At 42.1% G+C, this 24,803-nt stretch overlaps 1 protein-coding gene across 1 annotated transcript in view; it reads left to right on the forward strand.

Annotated features, from left to right (window-relative positions):
* The window catches only part of SORCS3 (sortilin related VPS10 domain containing receptor 3), a 413,753-nt gene that overhangs the window by 137,411 nt on the left and 251,539 nt on the right, over window positions 1–24,803 (forward strand). Inside the window, exon 2 of the mRNA XM_082225230.1 lies at window positions 1,411–1,478. Coding sequence (XP_082081356.1) covers window positions 1,411–1,478 — 68 coding nt within the window. The remainder of the gene's footprint in view (window positions 1–1,410; window positions 1,479–24,803) is intronic.

The following is a 24,803-nucleotide window of genomic DNA, read 5'->3' on the forward strand; positions in this document are numbered from 1 at the left end:
GAAAATCTACACTACTTCTGCTACAGGCAGAGTCATTACTCTAAGTTTGCTATACAGCAGTATAAATTGAACCTGAACACATAACAAGTTAAGTCGCATGAGGCCTGACACTTGTAAGCTTTTGGATGATGGAAGATGTAACAGCAAAGGCCATTCCAGAATATTTTTTTTAGATGTCCCAAGTTGTGTGGGGAATGGAGTTCAGATCTAATAACTCACATTGAGTGCCAAGATGGAAAAATCTTGGGTGTAGGTTGTTATGCTGATGTGTCTACTGCAGTGCTAGGGAACTTGTGGCCCTTCAGGGGTGGTTGAACTTCAACTCCCATCAACCGCAGTCAGCATAGCCAGTGGCCAGGTGTTATAGTCCAACAACATCAGGACAGCCAGAGAAAGAAAGAGATGGGGGCAGGGAGAGATAATATGCCACCTCCACCCCTAGGCTAGAGTGCTGAGTTAGGTATGTGATGGTTCGGTTCATCCTTGCAGCTTGAGAATCCAAACTATGCAAGAGGAAGGAAATATGCTAACAACTAATGTTTGCAAAACTGGGTGTACCAACTAATTGGACAAGATTGCTCAGATTTTGATTGTTAATTTATTTAAAAGCTTTGCTGATGTACTTAATATTTTAAAAAATATCTAAGCGATATACAAAAATACAACACAAAGGCAATAAAAGTGTATACGAATAACAGATCCGACATAAACGCCAGTTAAACAGTATTATAAAAACCCAATAAAACTAGATGTCAAAAAGATATCGTCGTTTCTGGTGGGGGTTCTGGATACTACTACTACTACTACTAATATTTATACCCTACCCATCTGGCTGGGTTTCCCCAGACACTCTGGCTGGCTCACAGCATATATCAGAACATACTAAAACATCAAACATTAAAAACTTCCTGATATAGGGCTGGAAATCTTCTTTATTCCTCCAAGTAATTTGGATATATTTGAGTCATATGAAGAAATGAATGGGTTATGGGTCTGCAGTTTAGGCTGTCATCCAATGCACATTTTCATGGGAGTAAGTCCAACAGAACTCAGCAGGACTTACTTCTTAGTAAACAGACAGAAGCTTGCACTGTACTGTAAGTCAAATAAGCCCAGAGGAAAATGTAGGGAGAAGAAAAGCTAACAAGGCTAACTTTGGTGTTTTATTTTATATCTCAAGATGTTTTGAAATTGAAACAAAATGTTTCTAGCTATGAAGATGCATTAAGCTAACAATTTCTCCTCATTGGCCTTCTCCCCGCTCCTTGCTTGATCCTATAATACCCCAACTTTACTGGATAGATGCTAAGCTCTCCTTTTGGGTCTTTTCAGATGTGTTTTGTATCTATAAATATATTCAGAAGAGTAAAAGTAGGTTCTTTCTCCCCCTCCCTCTTCTTCTCCTCTCAGGTGATTCTCATTCTTACAAAGCTGTATGACTTCAACTTGGGAAGTGTTACCGAAAGCTCGCTCTGGAGGTAAGCAGATTACCGTATTTTTCGCTCTATAACACGCACCTGACCATAACACGCACGTAGTTTTTAGAGGAGGAAAACAAGAAAAAAATATTCTAAATGAAACAGTAGATGTATGATTTTTGTGGTTCATGCTGTGGCCACAGACATGTGATCTGATGGTGAGTTTGGGGTGACCCAGTGCAAAAATCCTGAGGATCCATGTGGATCCGTGCTTTGTAACCACGTTTTAAGTGGGGAGGGAAGGAAAAGCACTCAAGGGATAAGGAGCACGCGTGGGGTGGGTGGAGAAGCAGCTTTTCTGCGAGCTGAGCAGGGAGGGAAAGAGCACTGTTGCTTTAAAGGTATACTTAAGGTATTTGCCCTGTGCCTGGGGTTTTTTCCATTTAACAGTTTGCAGCCTTTTTCTTCTGCTCCTTGTTTTGAGGCAGAATAGATTTGAGCAAGTGAGGAGGACTTGGATTGCAGGGGATTTGCCATTAGCTGTGTAAAAGCTCTCCTCCTTGCAGCCTTCTACTTTGTTTGTACAGGTGGCTACTGGTATCAGGTTCAGTTTGAGTGATAAGCAGCCACCAGCAGCAATAGAATGGAGCACAAAAAGCAGTAGGGGCACTAGGACCCAGACAATGCTCAAATCTATCCTGCCTGAAAACAGCTGAGAAGCGGGGGGGGGGGGGATAGCCTTTTCTTTTACTTCCTGGTTTTCACTGCGCTCGTGGCTCAGAGCTCCAGGTTGGTTTTGGGTTTTTTTTGCTGCTGGTTGCTTAAACTTTATCCTTCCTGATCCAAGCCCTCCTGTCCCTCTGCAGCCTCATTGCTCCATTTAGAGAGTGCTGGGACCTTTGCTAGCTGAGGCTGCAGCAGCTGTTACCGGCTACTTTAAAAGCGCCTGCTGGCTTTGAACTGCCTGCCTTCTCCCGGCTTGCTATGGCTCCCGTCTGTCCCTCCTCGCGTGTAAGCGGCTGCTGCCCGCTTTGCTGGCATGGCTCTCCTTCCCTCCCTCCTCCTCAGCTCCTCCCCCTCCTCCTGGCTGTAAAGCAAGCAAAGCTAGAGCCGTGCAAAGCCCTGCAAGCGGCTCCGCTTTGCTTGACTGACGGCAGCCATGGCTCCGGTCGAGTGCATTCGCTCCGTAACACGCACAGGCATTTTCCCTTACTTTCTAGGAGCAAAAAACTGCGTGTTATGGAGCGAAAATTACGGTATATATCACAGAGTATCTCCTGGGCAGATGTTTGCTGCATGAAATGTGAATGTTTGGGATGACAGAAGGAGAAAGAAAAGCTGTTCCCTTCCCCAAAGAAATGTGAGGAAGCCTGTGTTTGCATTTGTGTATGAACATCATGGGCAGGGGACTTTACATTGCAGAGAAGCTGCCTTGGGATCTAGGGGTTCTCCTGACGATAGAGCTTCCTTTAGTTTGCCTCTTTCGATCAGTCGTGTGGTGAGACAGAGCTGTAGAACTGCCTTCCCAAACTGACATTGCTGCAGGTTATCTGGGTGGGGCAGAGGAGGGTGGTGCTGAGGTTGTGTGTACACTCGAGTGAAGCCAATTTGGTGCTTCCACTGGTCTGCCCACACAGCCCGGATATCACCACGGATGTGATCTTCTCCAGTCCCCTCCAGGTAAGGTGCTAAGACATCGATGTTGTGAGGGCATTTCCACCGTTCTGCAATACCAAACCAGCTACTGCTGCTTTCAGTCAGAGTTTCACAAGCACACATGCAAACTATGGTATGCCATTTTAAGATAGGAGTGGACCACATGGACCACACAGCTCCAAGGATGAATTGGGTAGTGCAAGTGATGAGAGTGAAGGTTGGATGAAATGATTCTATGGTCCATGTGCAGCCCACAGATGGTAGTTTGTCTATGTCTGTTCTAAGAAGTACTGTAGTGGCTGCTGTTGTTGCTGTAGCTACTTCTACTATGTACGTTCAGGTTTCTTTTTTAAGGCTATGAAAAATGAAATAAGGCCAGATTTAAAATGTCAGTTAGCTGGCAAAGGAATGTGTTGTCCTGTTAAGGCTTGCCTGGGTGTCCAAGAAAAGATGAATGAAGAATAAATGGGTGACTCTTGAGATTGAACAGTAGACCCATATCCCATCTCCTACAACATTTCTTCACATCCTTCTCTTACCTAGTTAAGGGAAAGTCACTTTCAGGAACTGTTTCTGGAACATAACCAGAGAGAAAACGGCTTCCCTGACGGAACGTGTTAATGCATTAGGGGTTAATTGTTCCTAAGAGCTCTTGAAACTTTTCAATTTGCATGGTACCTCTAAAGCCTAATTGCACTGTACTGTGCTAATCTGCAGAGGTATAAATAACCCTGAGACTAATAGGAGGGAGCGCAGTCATTTCCACTTACTGCGTACTTTTCAGGGTATTTAAGCCTTGAAAAAAACTTTTTTCCTTGTACCTAACAAGTGCAAATGACACAGTGATTATAGTATAGGCATAATTGCTGCACAATCTGGCTCTGCATAAATAATGTAACGAGCCAACAGAAATCCTCTACTAATGCTGAGAAGTGGCTGCAGTGTTTGAGCAGGGTAAAGGGAGAAAAAATGACAGCAGTGCTGAACTTGGGGCCTTTCGGACAGAGAAAGGAGGGACAGAAAACATTGGATTCAAAATGCAATTCTTCCTTTTCTGTGTGTGTAAGACTTAAAAACTGTGCAAAAATATTTGCTGAAATTAAAGATCAGAACTTTGTGTTTCTAAAATTACCTGGGAATATTCTTCATAGTGAAAGTTGCTCAAATACTGGAAATGTTCGGATAGTGATGCTTGGAAATGTCTGACAAGAGTCATTTTGTCATGCTCAAGGCTTGGCTAGATAGCTCAGTCTTAACCTCAAGGTTGTGGGTTTGCGCCCCATGTTGGATAGAAAGAGTCCTGTATTGCAGGGGGTTGGACTAAATGACCCTAATGGTCCCTTTACACCCCACAAGTCTATGATTCTTCTGTTTGCAGAAGCTGCTCTTAGTAAGTTTTGAAGATCAGAGTGGTTTTGATTAGAGTAACTGGAATGCAGGAAAGAGAACATCTCAACTTTGAAATTGAGCAGAGGTTGAAAAGAATAGGACAGTTCTCAGTAACAGGAGGTGAAAGGAGGTCAGCTAGCAAATCTAGCCAGTCTGGATGATACGTTCATGGCAAATCATTCATACAGAGAATACTGTGTATAGCCTGGGCAGCCATGTCTTATTTCATGTCACTGTGTAGCTACTGCAGACCCAGGAGCTGTTAGTGAGAATCAGCAGCTATGCATGTGGAGAGCACAGTTCCTAGGAACCATCTCCCCTGCAAATACATCCCTTGGGACATTTGGGAAGCATTGTGCAGAGACCAAAACAGCTGTTCCAATTTGCCTGAATGACTTGCAGGATGCAAGACACACAGACTGTCCAGTTGTGTAAGAATTCTTAACAAGACACTGATAGCTTCCAAACTGATTGACCGGGCAAAGTGGGAGTGTTCACTAGTCTGAAACTGCAATCATTGGGTAACCACAGTAATAAAATGCATGCACTGGAGAGATGTGATAATTGATGTGAGGCTAGTGACACCAGATGTAGTGACTGCAGGGGCAGAGCATGGAGGCCTTCAGGGGAGACTGCTAGCAGTACAGTTCTAATATCACAAACTTTCTTGGTGGGATGCTTGAGGAATTTGATTTCTGTGAAATTTGTTGTGAACTGGCTGCTAATGTGTGGATTTGAAAGTAATTGTGCTTAAAATAGGATGGAAGGGACTCATGAATGAAAACATGTGGAATTGACACAGATCAGAAAAAGCATGAGCCATCCACCTATAGCTACTTGTGATAGACAATTCAGTGCATAACTTGTGACAAACTGCTGGTAGCAATTGGCAATACCATATTTAATAGGGATTCTATAAAAAAGGGATGTTCTTAATACTGTAACTTTGAATAAATCTAGTTCGTAAAATTTTATAACCAACTCTCTGGAGCACAGACCTTTTGTTGTTGTTATACTCCCATTACCTTATTTTTGCATTTTCACTGCTGAATTTTTCTCTTTCTTCAGCCATTCACACGTGATTGCATGAATAAAGTACTGCGGAAACAAGCAGTCTGCAAATAACACTTCTGCAATTGTAGGAACAATATACTTTCTGCTGCACTCACAGAAAGTAGGGCAAATTCTGTACTTTCTCTGCTCGCATGACACTTTCTCCATATGATCACATATACAGAGATGTGGAGCGATGATGGCTAAGATAACCAGCACCCTCTTCCATGTATCATTTTGTGATCAGAATTCTGCTTTCCCAAAGACCTGTGTTAGACAGCATAATCTTCTGGTTTGGCTCTCCCTGCTGTGTGTGTGCCAGCAGCTAAAGTAGCATCGAGGGGTGCAACAGGAACATCTAGATTAACAAATTATGATACATACATGCCAATAAAGGGGGAATCTCTCTTTCTGAATATTTGCCAAAACATAATTAAAAAACAAGTGGTATTAGGACATCCTTTTTCTTTACTATGTAGAATATGTTGCAAATGCAGAGAATATGGTTTATTGAGCATGAAAAGCTATACTTTGCCTTTCTATTAAAAAAATGTGGCTAAGGACATCAAAATCCACAATAAAAAACTAATCCACATAAGAAATAAGCCATAACACAATAAAAATAGCTACAAATAAGATAAAAGCATATAAAAATGTCATCCAATTAAAAACATCATTAAATTAAAAACAAAGATTAAAATATAGAGAAGGCAAAGCAGCTGTTTAAATGAAAAGGATTTTCCTTGCTGGTGGAAAGCCATCTAGAAGGGACTAAAAGCCTTTCTTAGAAGGGAGTTCCAAAGCCTGGAGGCAGCCGCTGAGAAGGTCATTTTTCGGCTTTCCATCAAGACAAGACAGGTGTTGGCAGAAAAGGGAGAACGACCTGTCAGCACCTGGGCAGGCTTGCATGGAAGGAAGCGGTCCTTTAGGTAACCTGGTCCCAAGCTATTAACTCTTGCAAAATGCTGCATCAAGGTTCTATTCTGACATTATTGCCATTGGTTCTTACAGCTGGAAAACAACAGTTGTGTTGTTATTACTGCCACAGGGTGGATAATTGCTCGGTCCTCCTTCTCTTTTTCTTTTTCAGTGATTTAGTGAGGGGCTGGTCAGAGTCCAGTCACTGCAGTCTCAACAACTGACACTGCGCTAGTACTTGGCTTGGGTCTTGTCACTCTCCTGAGAGGGAGTGCTTTTATCAAACACCAGCCTTGGAGCCACAATGTACTTTCACAGAAATGGAGGTGCTGACAGGGCTGGGCCCAGGGTGTGTGTTAGGGTCGCCATTTGTACCAGAAAATTCTGGTCTGGTAATGTCTGGGATTTTGTCTATTTCCCCATCGGAAGCTGAAGGTCTGTGCATTAGTGTTGTTGCCTCCTAGACGGCGATTTCGGAAGCCTGCTTACTTCTTGAAATATGGCAACCCTGGTGTGTGTGTGTGTGTGTGTGAGAGAGAGAGAGAGAGAGAGAGAGAGACAGACAGACAGACAGACAGACAGAGAGTAGTCACTGGCACTGAGTACCAGCATCTCTGTTTTTGCTGCCCATTGTAGCCATTTGTGCTGGCACCCACAATACTTTTTTCTCTTTTATTAATATATGAGTACACCTTATATTTTTTAACATATTCTGCCAGAAGGAGGTAGCCAACATGGTGCCATCCAGATGTGAATTTTAGCCCCCATCATTCCCAGTCAACATGGCCGATGATCATGGAAGATGGGACAGGAATTGTAGTCCACAGCACCTGGAGGCACCATGTTGGCTTCTTTGTCTTAGACCAACAGTGTTTAGAAGATCTTCTCCAATCCTTTTAGAGGATGGAACAGGACTGGAAATGTCCCAAAGTATTCTCCAATCTTTCCTGACTTTACAGTAGTTTCTGTATCCAAAGTTCAGACAGAGGTATCCGATGGACCTCTGGGTACAATAGAGAAACTTTAAAAAAATAGGAAGCTGTGCAGATGTATAAAAGAGAACCTAATTCCAGCACCAGACTACACAGGCAGATACATTAATAACAATCAGGGGACCAGTTAAATTAAAAATTGCATTTGAACTATTTTGCTAACAACTTATATAACAACTTGTTATATGGGGGAGGGGCGGAATAGGCAACATGCCTGTTTAAATGCTCTGGGTCATGATCAGGACAGAGTAGGATATCTCCTCACCTTCTTTGCTTGTGACAGGTGTTTATTTTGTTATTAATATTTTATTGATTTTTTTTAAAAAAATGCAAACATGCAATGCACAGTACTGGGCACATGCCCTCTCAGCAAATGTACATAAATATCTCATATATTTTGGAAGTTCCCAGTATTGTAAAGAAATGTAGTGAATGGCAACAATTCAGCGTTACACTGTCCCTGCATCTAAAAATCCTCCTCTCTGTAAACTGATTCCTCCTTACTTTGCCCTTTCCCTTTCCCAATGTGTATATGAGCTTCAGTCAATGAGTACTAAGTTTGGCAAGAAGGGAGAACCGGAAGGAAGACTGGACAAAGGAAGAAAAGGCATGGGGAGAGGAGAAAGAGGGTCTGTATCTCAGTGGTAGAGCACCTGATTGGACTGCAAAAGGTTCCAGGTTCAATCATTTCTAGGAAGGGCTGCGGGGGACCACTGTCTGAAATCTTGGAGAGCTGTTGACAATATTCATTTAGTTAGACCAATGCTTTGACTTGGTATAAGGTAGCTTCTTAAAGAAAGGACCCACCCTAATTTTGGGGTAATTGATAGCTTAAGTTTCTCATCTTAAGGGCTGAGAGATTTCAGCTAGGTAGAGCAGTGTTCCCCAACCTTGGGCCTCCAGCTGTTTTTGGACTACAGTTCCCATCATCCCTGACCACTGGTCTTGCTAGCTAGGGATTATGGGAGTTGTAGTCCAAAAACAGCTGGAGGCCCAAGGTTGGGGAACACTGAGGTAGAGGACCCCACTTGAGCTTATGACAAGCCATTCCTAATCCTCCTTCCGGGCCCCTTATGGGGTCCCCCTGACAATGCTGATTGCCCTATGCCATTGAGCCCAAATGAAACAATGGCAACACAATGTTAAGCCTTAACTGAGGGAGAGACGAAACCCCTCCTCTCGAACCACAGTGCCAATTGAAGTTGAGAGAGAGCGTCAGAACTTCTGGCCCTGTCAACCAGTGACCCAAGTAGCTCAGTTGAGGCTCCAACACAAGGCAGGTTCAGAAGCTCACGAAGAAGAGAAGAAGAAGAGTTTGGATTTGATATCCTGCTTTATCACTATCTGAAGGAGCCTCAAATCGGCTAACATTCTCCTTTCCCTTCCTCCCCCACAACAAACACTCTGTGAGGTGAGTGGGGCTGAGAGACTTCAGAGAAGTGTGACTGGCCCAAGGTCACCCAGCAGCTGCAGGTGGAGGAGCGGAGACGCGAACCCGGTTCACCAGACTATGAATCTACCGCTCTTAACCACTACACCACACTGGCTCTCACGAGGCAAAATGACCTTGAATCCATGTGACTGAGGCCTCAACCCCTCCTCTCTCTAGTGAGATCCTGTGGGATCACCCCATCCCACGAGATCCTGCAAGAGCCCAGCAGGGAGTCAGAACACTATCTCACCACTGCTTCCTAGGCCACATGCCACTGGGCAAAGCCACACTGCACACAATCTCACCTGAAATGGAGCTTTGTATCAGTCTACATGGAAATCAATGAATTCTTGCCATGCTTCTGTGAATTAAGTTTTTAATTAGGTTTACACCACTATTGTGTAGTGTCAGGTTAGGAATGGATTGCCATGGTTCAAATCTCTCACTTGGTCATGAAGCTCACCTTGGACTAGTCACTGCCTCTCAGCCTAATCTACCTCACACTGGTTGTGGATTTTTTATTTTTTTTTGTCTTTTGATTAAATGAGAACCATGTATACCACCTTGGTTGCAATAAATGCATACTGTTACTTAATGGATGCGTAGATATTTATTTATACTGTGGGCCACAATTGGGGTATTCTGAATTACAATCCAGCTGCTTTCCATTTTAATTGGCTCCCTCCATTTTTTATATATTTAGGGATGAGTTAGTTGGCCTTATTCTTGTTTTGATGCCAATATACTCGTGTTCCCTCTTGCTCATACTTTCTAAATTCAATACCACTTTCTGCCAAGGTGCTTAAAATTGTAGAGATTTTGCCTCACTGTGCTGGCAAACCTTATAAAACACTGAATCCCAGACATATATTTTTCTCCAAGGTAGAGACGCTTATTCGTGTTTCTAAATGCAATTATGAAGTTTTGTCTAATCCTTTTTGTATGGAAACGAATCTGGCAGATGGCAGTCATGACAAGATTACATCCCTGAGCAATGCTAGTGCTCTCTTCTTTATTATTAAGCTAACAATGGATATTATGCTGCCATTTTCATGCTCACACAATATAAATTTTCCTCCAGCAGTTCTCAGACGTACCTAAAATAGGTAGATTGCTTTCAACCTAGAAGGTGCCTTGACATAAGTTTTGACTGATTTCCATTTTTGGTGTAAGGATTTTGAAGAACCCAAAGTTTCTCCATGGAATTAAAATAGTGTGGCGGTCTGATCTTGTGCAGAAAAGTTTCTGCTACTCTGCACTTACATTCATGTCAGCCAGTTGGTATCCTGTGGGGAAGGGGAAGGTGGAGGAAGTGAGAAGATGTGGAAAACTACAAAGGTGTAGGATTAATATTTAATAGTGTCTAGTTCAAGTTTGTTCAAGTATTTGAACAAATATGGAAGGAACTGTAATAGACCTGCTGGGTTTAACTATCACTCTTCTTCAGGGGATCAATTCAATACCCAATAAAAATACTAGTTTAAAAAATATAAAGAAATGAGTTATAGGAGAATAGCCCTTGATAAATATCTGAGAAGACCAGCGTGTTGGTCTAGATGGGACATTGGCCTGATCCAACAGGGTCTTCTTAAGTGAAATATTTTCTCCTCATTTCCTTTGGACTTTAAGAGAAGAACTGGTGTAATTCTTCCCCTGAAGCAGGGTGATGCCTGCAACGCATTGGGATTGTCATGTTTTATACCTTATTTTATGCCTCACATTCTTAAAATGTTAACATTCCACCTGTGTGGTCTCTCTCTCTCTCTCTCTCTCTCTCTCTCTCTCTCTCTCTCATGATTGGGTGTGTCAATGGGTTTTGACCTTGACATATCAAATGTGTTAACCCTTTTAAAATTTCATGTTGGAATGGATCATGGAGAGAGAAATCCAGTACCCCATCAATAATTTGCCACCCACAGGACATTTTCCAATTGCTTCATGACGAGCACTCTAATGCTTCATGCTGGATTATGTTGATTTATTTTGTGTGTATGCTTTATTTCACATTTTAAAAAACAACTAATGGCAAAGTTGCAAACATGTACTGCGATTTGGAGAATGGTTTCTCACATTAAATCACATTCTCTGAAGAAGATCATTGTGGGATTGAAATGCATCAGGACAAATGATTTTCCAAGTAGTATTACCGTAAGTCTTTTTACACCGCTGGAGTGGGGTGCATAGGGTTGTTAGCCCAGTGGCTGGTTGTTTCTGTCTCTAGGGAGGACAGAGTATGAACAGTCACAGGAAATGAGAACTATAGTCATGGTTGAAACCAGTACAAATAATGCATATTTTCTTAGCGTCCAAATCAGGAAAAGAATTTAAGATGCTGCAGAAGATGGTAAACTGTTATCTACCAGGTATTAGAACAGGCTTCATCAACCTCGGCCCTCCAGATGTTTTTGGCCTACAACTCCCATGATCCCTAGTTAGCAGGACCAGTGGTTAGAGATGATGGGAATTGTAGTCTCAAAACATCTGGAGGGCCGAGTTTGAGGAAGCCTGTAGTAGAAGGATCTGATCAGTATTTGATGCTGGGTTGTTGTTTTTTTGTCAGTCCTCAATGATGCATAATTGGTTACTCCCCCCCCCAATTTGCATTGTGTTTCCTTTGCATTGAAATGAGTGGTGTAGATAGTAGAACATAACAGTAATGTAACTAATTACATAAAATTCTGCCACAGCAGCAGAATGGAAGCAATTCTGCATGTGATGAACATGGGTTGGAACGTAAATGGGACCCTTCTCACATCCTTAGATAGAAGCTGTGAATTTGTTGTGGAACCTGAACACCCACAAGAACACTTCTGTAAAGAAGATCAAAGGTTTTTTTTTTAAAAAAAAACACCACACACATTTTTTCCTTCCTTAGGAGTAAAAAAAAAAAGTTGATGTCATATATATACTGTTAAGATGCCACCTCTTCTAGCAAACCATAATGGCAATATAGCATCAGGCAGGGTAATGCAGGCAAGGCACAGAAGTCTGCTGGTCGCACCTACAAAGGTAGAAATATAGCAATTAAAAAAAATCTATCTGCATTTTATAAAGGGTTATAGATTTGAACTTCACCATTGGTCTCTGCCCTTTATTAAAATACCTTCACTGTCAAGTCACATGAAAGTCTTTCAGAGTTTCACAGGTCAAACTCCCAGGTGGTCCATTTGTTTTGTCATCTAATTGCTCTATTGATGACCTTTCTGCGGGTCAGCAGCTTTATACGATGCAGATCTCTTTTTTTTTGGATTTATTAATTCTTTTTTGTTTTGCCAAGAAAGCTCTGAGACTAATTGCCGAGACTTCCCAGAAGATATTAGTTTACAAATTTTAATGACACTCATGATTTATTAATGCACTTCCCTTGCATCTGCTCATCTCTATTCTTGGTGGAATTCCTGCTGAATCCAAGTGAATTAATAAAAACAAAACTGCAGATTGTAATGGTGTTTTAGCTTGGCTGTTAATTAAAAGCTTTCTGCCCCTATTCACTCTTTATTTCCTTTTTTCCCCTCCCCTCCCCGCCTTCAAATGCACTAGTCTCTAAAGACCAGGCAAGCATGAACTGGCGAAGCAGGTTCTACGCCGGGATCACAATCAATATTATTGTGTTTTCTGAGCTTTCCACCCATACCTAAAACAAAATGTTGAAGATGTTGCTTTGTACATGATTAATTTGCATGGGTTGTCACTGTCATTGGAAGTGTAATGTAGCATGGAATTACCCAGTTGTACATGTGCAATTCGTAGCTGCAGGCATGATGTTATGTTCTGAGATACTTGGAAAATATGTCATGTGTAATCCCTTTTCCTATACTAAATAAAAGAATAAGGAATATTCTTAATCTAAATGAAATTGATGGCCTGACCTATCCAATAGTATAGACTTTGAGCCTACAAATCCTTTGAGCCCAAGTGTGGGTGTCCATTTCCATGGCAGCTTAATGCTTGCGGATGAAGCCACCCAACACCCACCAATCTGAAACAGAACCTTGGTCTACATTCAGAGGACCATTTGGTAAAGTCAGAAGAAATGAGACTTATGGTGAGAACTATGAAATCAATAGGTCACCTTGTGCAGTGCCAGATTTACGTATAAGCTAAGCATGCTATAGCTGAGGGCACCACTCTCTTGGGGCCCCAAAAAAATTTAAAGGAAAAAACCCCACTGGGTGTACATCTCCAAAATAGAAGATAAAAAGCAAATAAAATAAAACCTACGTACAGCAAACAGTGTTTGTGTTGTGTAGGCTCCTATGATGTAAGTAATGGGCCCTGCCTGCTAGCCTGCTCCCTAAAATATCACTGGTTTGCTCATTTCTATATATAGGGTGCAAATGGCTTTAGATACCTGTTAGGTCCATAAATTACCATATAGCATATATTCAACACAAAAACAGCAACAATTTGTTGTTGACATAGGTCAGCTGGACATATAAAGGGCCCCATTATCTTCAGTAGCTTAGGGCCTCATCAAACTTAAAACCGGCCCTGACCTTGCACTCAGAGATATCTCTCTCCCAACACCCTGTTTTCTAATACAGCTGCATAACATTTGCATAAATAATTGATCAACTGTTTGTTTCGCTTTTGAAAGTTGATAACTGTGAGTGGAAGAGTTTTGGGGATGTGTTTAAATGTGTAAGGGCAGTGGTTGGTGGATATGGGTGGGTATGGGGAAGGTGAGGAATAAATCAAGAAGTGTTGTGTTTTCTCTTGAGTCTTAACTACCGAATTCAGGCTCCAACAGGTGGGGTAAACTATTTATTCATAAGGTTCTGTACAATTCTTTGGCAGGGCTCTTAACACAGACATATATGGTAATCTAGGGGATGGAAAGAAGGGAGGGTCTGGAGATATATGTTTTACAAACGCAACAGTGAACAGTTTGCCATGCCTGAATACATGAATGGGAAGTGTGTATACACGTAAGAGGATATGGGAGGTGTGCAGGGAGATGTGCCCAAAGACGTAGGGTAGAATACTTCTAGAAATCTGCCTCCTTGGCTTATGAAAAGTAGCAAGACTGAATTCAGGAGTTGCTTTGCAGCCAAGAACATGATGCTGTAGTAGACCTTCTGAGTATTGCTACAGTTGCTATCTCAGCAAATCTGTTAGTAGGACCCCTCCATTCCATCTGCTTGCTGTCATTTGCAGCAGTAATTCTATTGCTTTCATTAATGAGCATTTAATATGTCTTGGGCTGTCTCATAAGACTTTTTACATTTTGCCTACATTGAAAATCAGAAAACCTTGTTCAAAACAGTGAGGTTTGATGAATTGGTTTTGGCTCTGCCTTTAGCCCTCTGATTTGTTAAGATTGCTTTCCCTGCATGGCTCTGTTTTACTCAGTTGTTCCTCATACACATATGTAATATGTATCTCTTTTTAGCAGTATCGGCTATGGCAGTTCCAAACCTTCTTTGGTACTTTGTAAAATTGTCCAATTTGGCTTGGGCCAATTCAGAGGCAGCTGAATTTGGAGGTCAGAGTCTGCTTTGTTCTTCCTACCCCATTCACTATAGGGAAAAACCCCACATATATTTAACCTTCTTCTGTTTGACAGACGTGGATGAAATTTGTAAGCTTAGTGGTCAATTTAGACCAGGGGTCAGCAACCTTTTTCAGCCGTGGGCCGGTCCACCATCCCTCAGACCATGTGGTGGGCCTGACTATACTTTGGGGGAGGGGAAAATGAACGAATTCCTATGCCCCACAAATAACCCAGAGATGCATTTTAAATAAAAGCACACATTCTACTCATGTAAAAACACGCTGATTCCCGGACCGTCTGTGGGCCGGATTGAGAAGGCGATTGGGCTGCATCCAACCCCCAGGCCTTAGTTTCCCTACCCCTGATATAGACTGAATAAAGCTTGTCAAATTACAGGTAAATTAGTCAAAGGACTTTTGTTCTAGACACCCCCTTCAAATTTCAAAAGGACATATTTTTGTAAACATATAAATATACTCTATATTTAAATTGAAGTCATGGTATCTTTTGAGTACTGGGTCTTGCAAATTTCAGAAGGAAAGATAAAGTGGTCTTCCTGCAATGGCAGCCATTAGAGTTTTAGAATGGGAGCCACTTAATCTCCAATACTATTTTGTGGGCGATTGACCTGAAAAATTGCAGGCATTAGGTAGATGACCCTGACTAAGAAACCTGTCAAGTTGCAGACAAATAGATTCAAGGGGTTTTGTAGTAGGCACCTTTAAAATTGGCAGGATTGGTGAGCAATGTGAGCAAGGGCACAGCCCCTAGTATATTAATGAGACTCCCTATATATCACATGCTATCCTGGCTCTTATCCTTTTATTGTTAGAAACTACTACTACTAATGTAGCTATTTAGATCAATAGTTTAGTTGCTTGTTTTTCAGCCAAGACGGCATCTGTTACATGCAAGTGTTTTCAGACAACGAGTGCTGGCAATCTGATCTTCCCAGCCCAACGAACAATGATCCCATTTATCATATGCACAAGACCAATTAAATAACACTGCTTTCAGTACCTGGCTAAGTTTTCTGAAAACAGTTGAGAAATTACCTTTTTATTGGATCATCACTTTTGAACTGTTATATACAACAACTTTTCTGTGAAGCATGCACAAGGAAAAATAATTATCACTCTGAAAAGCCATTCTGAAAGAACAATGGGGGGTTCAATGTGCATAAGCCTCGGGTTCAAATTGCAGCACAGACTAGACTAAAATTGCACTGAGTTCCAATTTTCTTAAGTCTAATCAATGACAGTTGCTGTAACAATTAATGAGACAGGAAGTGTTAAATACTTTGCCTATGCAAAGTGCTATGCAGTGTCCAAGCCACTGCAGATTAGCAAGCTCTATAAAGCATTTAATCAGTAATGTAATAACAGAGTAGTAGCCTTACACAATTGCTGGCACCTAACCACCAGTTAGGCTACCAGTCAGGCCCAGTGTCATCTGGAAGTATCTTCAGATAGTTAGAATCATAGACTCATAGAATCATAGAGTTGGAAGAGACCACAAGGGCCATCGAGTCCAACCCCCTGCCAAGCAGGAAACACCATCAGAGCACTCCTGACATATGGTTGTCAAGCCTCTGCTTAAAGACCTCCAAAGTAGGAGACTCCACCACACTCCTTGGCAGCAAATTCCACTGTCGAACAGCTCTTACTGTCAGGAAGTTCTTCCTAATGTTTAGGTGGAATCTTCTTTCTTGTAGTTTGGATCCATTGCTCCGTGTCCACTTCTCTGGAGCAGCAGAAAACAACCTTTCTCCCTCCTCTATGTGACATCCTTTTATATATTTGAACATGGCTATCATATCACCCCTTAACCTCTTCTCCAGGCTAAACATGCCCAGCTCCCTTAGCCGTTCCTCATAAGGCATCGTTTCCAGGCCTTTGACCATTTTGGTTGCCCTCCTCTGGACACGTTCCAGTTTGTCAGTGTCCTTCTGAATTGTGGTGCCCAGAACTGGACACAGTACTCCAGGTGAGGTCTGACCAGAGCAGAATACAGTGGCACTATTACTTCCCTTGATCTAGATGCTAGACTCCTATTGATGCATCCCAGAATTGCATTGGCTTTTTTAGCTGCCGCGTCACACTGTTGGCTCATGTCAAGTTTGTGGTCAACCAAGACTCCTAGATCCTTTTCACATGTACTGCTCTCAAGCCAGGTGTCCCCCATCTTGTATTTGTGCCTCTCATTTCCCCCCCAAGTGCAATACTTTACATTTCTCCCTGTTAAAATTCATCTTATTAGTTGCCAAAGGCCATTACAATGGATGCTGTCAGAAGCTAATAGGCAGAGAAGCTGATTACCGACATGTGAGGGAGATCCAGGTCCCCTCAAACTTGAAACCAGTCTTTCCAGCAGCACATGTTTCTTACTTCAGCATACCTAGAATAGGACTGTACACAACCATACCGCTGTTCTTCTCTAGACCTTTTGTATTCCAGTAAAGGTGCAGGGAGAAATACTGTGACCTTGGTAAGGTTCCCATGAAGATGGCAGCACTTTCAGTTGGGTGGGTTTCCAGTTGGGTATGAAATGTTGAAACTAACCAGCAGCTTTCCTTTGTTTAATGTTATAAAAGGGGGAAGGATGGAAAGATTACCCAACCAGTGCATCAAGTTGTAAGAATTCCCATCCCAATCTTTCTCCCTCACCCCCAAATGCCTGTCTCGCTCCCTCTCCTGATCTTTGGGATTGGGTTGGGTGGTCACACCCACCCACCCTGTGAGTCCATCAAACCTCTAGAAATGTGGCTGGATCTGACCACCTGATCATCCTTAGTTGACTGTTCCAGGCAAGCCAAGGGTTCTTATCTGACATGGATGAGCAGGACATGGAATGAGGCATACTAAGTAGAATAATTAAAGGAAAAAAGTGCACCTTTTTATTTTTCAGGATAAGGAGGGTAAATGAGAAGATGAGGAAGAACAACTCTTCCGCATCCTGCTTGCCTAACTCAAAAGGCAGTGCAATATTCTTTGTATTATGGCAGCAAAAGTAAGGTTGTAGACTAGAGTATTGGTTCTAGTAATTGGGCAGCATCATGAAAGACAACGTTTTTCAACTGTTTCTTTGATCCGAAGTACAAAGTAGACCCTGACTTAGAGGGAAAGGATTGTTTGGTCCACATTTTTAAGCAGTATGACCCAATTCACACATCAGAATGTAGATCAAAATGTCATTTTCCTTCAGATTTTTGTACAAACCTGCATTAAAAGGGGTGTTTTTGGAATAAAATAATTTAGAAATTCACATATGTTAATATTCAATTACATATTTAAAGATGATTTTGTGTGTGGATTTAAAATCCACAGGTGAATGTGAAATGGAATAAAAAAAACTTATGAATGGACACAGATTGAAAATAGACTGATTCATCCACCCCTATCCCTGACTCATTTCAAAACTAGATGTTCCACTTATAAATATGGCTGGGTTGATATCTGGATTGTGTTAGGAACCAAAAGGACTAAAAGTAGGCAAACATTCTCTTGAAGTCCTGAATAAAATGATCTGACACACAAGATTACGGTTCATGCAATGAAACTGTAAAAATCAGACCTGCCATTTTCCGCTAGGGCTTTTGTTCTGGCTGTTTGATGCAGAGTTTCTTTGTATAACTGCTGTTATAGTCAGTTATATGCAGCTGTAAATGTTAAATAGGTAATCCTGCGTAAGTGTCCCCTGATGATTCAAGGAAAGTTACATGAAAAATTAGAGTTGCCGTCTCTTGGCACATCACAGGAGTGGGTCATGAACAATTAGTTTATAGCTTGGCAAAATATATTCCCTTTCAATAAGTGAAATAAGTCCTGCCTGTCTAGTGTTATCTAGCAGGGATGTATTCCTGATGACTTCCCTCTCCCACATTTAATAGAAAGTTGGAAGGGACCCCTGGGGTCACCCAGTTCAACCCTCTGCAATGCAGGCATCTCAGCTAAAGGATCCCAGACAGATGGGATCTGCTTAAAACTTCCAAGGAAGGAGAGTCCACCACCTTCTACTGCGAAACAGCTCTTATAGTCAAAAAGTTTTTCTGATGTTTCGTCAGAATCTCCTTTCTTGTAACTTGAAGACATTGGTTTGGGTCCTACCCTCCAGAGCAGAAGAAAACATGCTTGCTCGATCTTCTATGTGACAGCCCTTCAGATATCCGAGGATGGTTATCATCCGCTCAGTCTCCTCTTTTCCAAGCTAAGCATACCCAAACCCCTCAACTGTTCCTCATAAGGCTTGGTTTCCAGATGCTTGATCATCTTGGTAACCTTCCTCTGCACACGTTCCGGCTTGTCAATATTCTTCGTATATTGTGGTGCCCAGAACTAGACACAGTATTGCAGGTGGGGGCTGACCAAGGCAGAATAGAGTGGTGCTATTACTTCCCTTGGACACTATATTTCTGCTGATGCAGCCTAGAATAGAATCAGCTTTCTTTGCTGCTGTATCACACTGTTGACTCATATTAGTACTAAACCTTGTTGATTTACTGATTGAGCTGCTTTAAAATGTAGTTTTTACGTATTGTGGTTAAGGGAGATATAAAGAGACTTTTAAATGCCATTAGGATGGGGAAAGCCTTGAATGTGATTAATTTCAAAAGGGGTAGCAGTCTGCATGTAATAATATGTATCTTTCAATTTAACATGAACTTTTGCTCTCTGTATCCTTCTGTTGGAAAAATGTGCTTACGATTTCACAAACATGGGAGTTCGAGCAGAACCAGATAGTGATTCTGCACGGCAATTGCCTTGCATTATGAAAACTAATTTTGGTGCATAGTTCTCTTACTTGCTGTGGCTTCTAGATGATCAGGTTCAGACAAGCAGCCGTTACAAATTCAGAAAATATGTTAAAGCCCTTCAGGGATGCTTGGGTTAACTGTTCCTGCTGTTGCATCTGATAATCCCTGTCTGCCATTAACACATTTGGTGCATGTGATTAAAGGCTCTACATTCCCAGGGCCGTTTTTAACTGGGGGTGCAAGGGGTGCATGGCAGCCAGGTGCTGAATTCTAGGGGGCGCCTGGTGCCCGCTGCTGAAGCCGCCTAAGCTCTTAACTATCTACCTGTTACGAAATAATGAATAATTTTGATCAAGCTAGAAAAACAAAATACATATATACCTAGGTATTACTGAAATGTATACCTACTGTTTCACTAAAGGACTTTTGACTTTGTGCACTCATTTACCAAAGATGCGCCACTCCAGCAGTGGCACTTGTCATTCACAATGGCAGCGCTTGTCAGGACGTAAACAAGGGATAAGGCGTAAGTGTGGTGTCTGACATAAGCATAAAAAAAGTTAATTTGGGGGCTAAACTAAATTTGGGGGTGCTGGGCGGATCTTTGCACCCCGGCAGCGCATATGCTAAAGACAGCGCTGTACATCCCACTCACTTCTTAAAGGCCACAGATAGCTAAAGACCAAAGGCCTGGCTAGAGAGGAAAGGTTTTTCCTGGAACCTACAGGTATATGATGATGGTGCCAGGTGAGCCTCCCCAGGGAGAGCATTCCACAAACATTCCATTGCAGAAAAGGCCTGTTCTCGTCTTGTCACCCTCTGAACCTCTCATGGAGGAGGCTTACTAGGGGTTTCTAGTAAAGGGGCTGTAACTGTTTACTTAATTTAAGGATGCTTAGCAGAGCGTTTATCTGACAATGGATTTGCTTGCACTTCTGAAGGAAAAGTTGCATATCAATAAGATTCAGAAACATTTAATATCTAAATAGCTATTAAGGCACACTGGGGATTTTTCTTCTTCTTTAAAGGCATTCTTAAATCTCTCCCGAAAGAGATACAAAGTAGGAACAGTGCTGTAAAATAGCTCCAAAAAAACAACAACTGGTACAGGTTAGAGGAGGTTTTAGGAACATGTTATGAGGATGGGGGGGGGGGAGTGTGAACAGTGAAGAAATAGGCTAGGAATGTCTGTGCTTTCAGGTGCTCTCTCCTTCCCAAGCTCATCACCTCTTCATGACATTTTACAAAGGAAAGGACAATGATTGCAAACTGGGACAGGTTGATGGGCCATATATTGTTCCACAAACTATTACAGGTGAATTTGTGGCCTTGGAACAAATCGCACATCCACCCTGACTTGAAACAATGTGCTTTTCTTTTGAAGCATCATTTTGGAACAATGAATGTCTATTTCAACATGCCAGAAAACGGGTTCAATTGGCATCTGAAAATAAAGGTTTATTTTGGCAGTTTTGAAATGTTGCTGATAGCAATTTCCCCCTCTCTACATTGAAAAATGGCATTCTTGCTGGAGCATCTGGTATTATTGAAACTGCATCCAATTGGCTTTGATCTCAGTTGATAGATCCCAGATTCCACCTTCGAATAGAGAGAGATGTATAGTACTCCGTTCCTGCCTTGTGTCCATGACTCTGGTGTACTAATCATTACATTGCTGGGCAGCTAGCTCTCAGGTTGCTGCCCAGAAGACAGTGCCACCTCCTGAACTATTGAACAAGTTGCCCTTGGGTGTTAAAATAAGGGGAGTGGTGACAGTTACTCAATTTAGAGTCTAGTATAAAATCTGTTTGGCACAGTACTGCTTGTGGGTGTTTAAACATCATGTGAAGTGTTTCTGAGAGTAAGAAATACAAGTGTCACTGTGAAGGAAACAGGCTGCCATATGTGTGCATGTATTCCTCTATGTGTTTAGTTTCGGGGTTTGGAAGTTGACTTTTGAAATCTTAATGGTACGGGAAATCAAATTGGAAGCAGGTAAAATAATCGAGAGAGGTGTAGATTGCATGTAGGCAATGTCTGCTGTTGGGGGAAAAAAGATTATCATCTAGCTTTCTTGAGTTTGTGGATTGGGAGTCATGAGCAAATCAAGGTGTGATCTCAAGATGCAAAGAGAACACTGAATGGCAAAAAAAGCATCAATGCTGAAGTAAATATTTAGCTTTAGGGACTGTGTCTCAGTAGGGAAAGTTGAATTTCATTTAACCTTATGTTTATTTGGCTGTACTTTTGCTCCACTGGGAAGAATACTTCTTGTGCTTGTAACTACTCTTCTCTTAAAACATTTCCCCTAAGAATCAGCTTTTTATCTTTTTGGAAAACTTCTAATTTTGCTACAGAAAACCTGAGTGACCTCACTTAATATGCAAACTCATGTTCTTCTCTACCTTGAGGAGATACAAATAAAGCTTTAAAGCTGTATGGTGGAAGGCAGCCTGGAAGTAAATAAACTATTTCACCAGGTGGCCATGAAAGTCTAACAGAGGAACCCCTGTTTTGTTCAGATCTCACTTCCTCTCATGGCACAGGATGCAACTGGGGTGCTGTGACAGTCAGACTGCGATTCAGGGCACACTCATTTTGGCTTGATTGCTGGGATAACATAGCTCCTTTTTCCACATGAACTGTCCATCAGCTGAAGTTTCCATCAACCTTCTGCAGCAGCTCTTGGCTTAGGCAGGTGGTTAGACGATAGACTATACAGTAGTTACTGTTCCATGGTGGCCAATTGAATCTTCCAATTGAACTCCCTAAGCTTATCTACCTTCTACCATCTTTTACATTCCATGCTACATTTGTCCTGTTGCAGCAACATTTTTTTTTTTTTTTTACATTTGGACTGCAATCCTACACATACTTACCTGAGAGTTAGCTCTATTGGGGCTCACTTCTGCATAGGATTGCACTGTTAGACTGAAATTCTCTACACACTTCCTCGGGAGTAAGCCCTGTTGTAATTAGACCTGAGCAAATATGCATAAGACTGGCTAGATGAAGAGGAATGGTGGGAGGTTCCAGCTGAAGAACCTCCTAGAGAAACAGCAGGTAACCCCGCCCCCTACTCATCCCTTGCAAATTTCTCCCATCTCTCCCCAAATTTCTCCCATCCCCACCCTCTTTGGGGACATTTTTGTTCAGTCCCCCTTCCCCTCATATATCCCCCAAGAAGAGCTGGCATAAGGTTTTGAGTGGTACAGTGGTAACTTGGGTTACATATGCTTCAGGTTACAAACGCTTAAGGTTACAGTACCTCGGGTTAAGAACTTTGCTTCAGGAAGAGAACAGAAATTGCACAGCAGCGGTGCGGTGGCAGCGGGAGGCCCCATTAGCTAAAGTGGTGCTTCAGGTTAAAAACAGTTTCAGGTTAAGAACGGACCTCCGGAACGAATTAAGTACGTAACCAGAGGTACCACTGTACTACATTTTGCTGATTTTTTTACATGACTTAGGCTGTACACTCTGGTATGAAGTTGTGGACTATAACTTCTATCATCCCTGACCATTGGCCATGCTGGCAGAGGCTGATGGGAATTGGGAGTCAGGAGTTCATCAACATATGGAGGTCATTAGGAAGACTACCTCTGGTGTAGGATGTTTTATCCACTTTCTATTGCTGTTTAGTTTTTCTGGCTCATACATTTTTGTGTTATTTCTTATTTGTTTCATGGCAGGCATTTTTAAAACTATCATTTGCTGTATCTGTAGGCCACCTTGTAGATCAAAATGGAGGGAAAGTGACATATAAAGCCGTCATATAAAATAATGAAATAAACCGTTTGTGCATTTGCTGTTAGCCAAGTGTATCTGTGCTTTCCAAAAGCCACTTTTTAAAAAAGTAAATCCTAAACTCCTGTTGCCATGTGGCCTTCTTCCTCTAGAGGAATGCCTGTTATCTCTAGGCCGGTCCACCAGAGGCTAATACAAATGCTACAGCAGGCTGCGATAGGGGCTGTTATCTTTACACATGACTTTCATAAAGGTTAATAATTGGAATAAGTTCTGGCAGTTACTAATTAGCACCATTACACAATCAGTTCACATTCTAGCGGCATTAGGCATACTTAATCAGTCAATTATCATTGATCTCAGAAAGTGCTTCCTCTAAAGTTAGCAAACGGTAAGGTGCCTTTGCAAGGCTAAGTTTGACAGCACACAAGTGACCATGCAGATGAGGAGCATCATATTTCTAGGAATCTGTGTCCGGCTCCTCATGACAGTAGATGGATATATATTAGGGAAGAGATGCCCCAGACTTATTGCCGGCGTAGGACTTTCTGACTTAAGCCTTTTCCGTGCCCTTATAAAAAGGAATGGTTTCTCCCAGATGTATGGCTGTAATTCATCTAACAATAAGCTTCCTCGAGGCTTCGTACTTTTGGCTAGATGTTTCAATCTGACACTGGCTTAGGGAAGCTGGTGGAAGTATTTAATAGCTTCATTGAATCCCAATTAGTGTGATGGGATGAATAGTTCCCAATGGAAAGCCATAAGACAAGGCATTTTACATTTCTTTCTTATGTTCTCACACAGAGGATGAAGTGTCGCAATTCGGGAACAGAAGGGAGTCTTGAAAAAGGCCGGTAAAAAAACCAGGTGTCACCAGTGCAAGCTGAGGGATGAGCAAATGGACTTCTGTACATATGATAGAATTATTATGGTGTGCTTTAATTGTGAATGGATTTTGTAACTGATTCTATGATTGTAAACTGCATAGAAGGCATTTTGAGCATATTAGTTGCATGCACATTCATAAAGAAGCTTAGTTTCTGAAGAATGGGCTTTGCAGGTTAAGGTCTTTGCTCTAGAAGAGGCAGGCTCTCTGTTTATAAGATTAGCATTGCTATGTACAGTGGGGAATGCCTCCTCAAGCAGCATTGACACCAAAAGAGATCAGCCATTTGATCTAAATATAAGTGCAAAGAACCATAAAGACTGAATAACTTTGGAGCTGGCCCACACAGGAGGCAAGGTGAGAAAACCTCCTCAGGTGGCAGTCTCCAAAGAATGTATCACCTGCTGCTGCAGTGGCAGCAATGGCTGCATCACAGTTTTCGGAGACCAGATCTGCTGCTGCCTTGGCAGTCCTCCTCCATGCCTATAAGCAGCTTCCTGGCATATAGGAGGCACTGCTGACCTCCTCTCACCCCTTGGGAGAAGATGGCTGAGGCTGCCCTCTGGGGCCTCCTGGGCTCTGCGGCCACTTGGCATGATTCAAAGTGGGTCACTTCCCCCATCTGCGAAGGTCTTTGAATCCCACTTCAACCATTAGGTAAGGTGGATTTGATTCCCCTCTTGTTCCTGAGGTAGATCTTCTCCCACTGCTGCTTCCCTGGTTGGGAAAGATGCCCTTTTGTGGTTCGCCTCAGGTGCCAAAATATATTGGGTCAGCCTTGGGGCTAAATGTGGCTCTAAGTGCTCCATTAGAGCAAAATCCTCCTGCATTGATTGGTTTTGGTAAAAAGAGTTCCTAGTGCATCATGCAAATAGTATTTTGGATGCCCATCAGGGTGTCAGTGATTGCCCTCAGATCTCATCAGCAAGCAGAAACTTGAATCATTGACACACACTTCCCCTTGGGTGCCTTGTGATATCCTAATGATTTGGGAGTTTGAAATATAATGTTCTGTCTCGTTTCTAGTCTAATTATGAGACTGCATGGGGCAAAACCCAGCCAAGGGAT

The sequence above is a fragment of the Podarcis vaucheri genome, assembly GCF_965113315.1.
Source record: "Podarcis vaucheri genome assembly, chromosome: 5".
Taxonomy (NCBI): Eukaryota; Metazoa; Chordata; class Lepidosauria; order Squamata; family Lacertidae; genus Podarcis; species Podarcis vaucheri.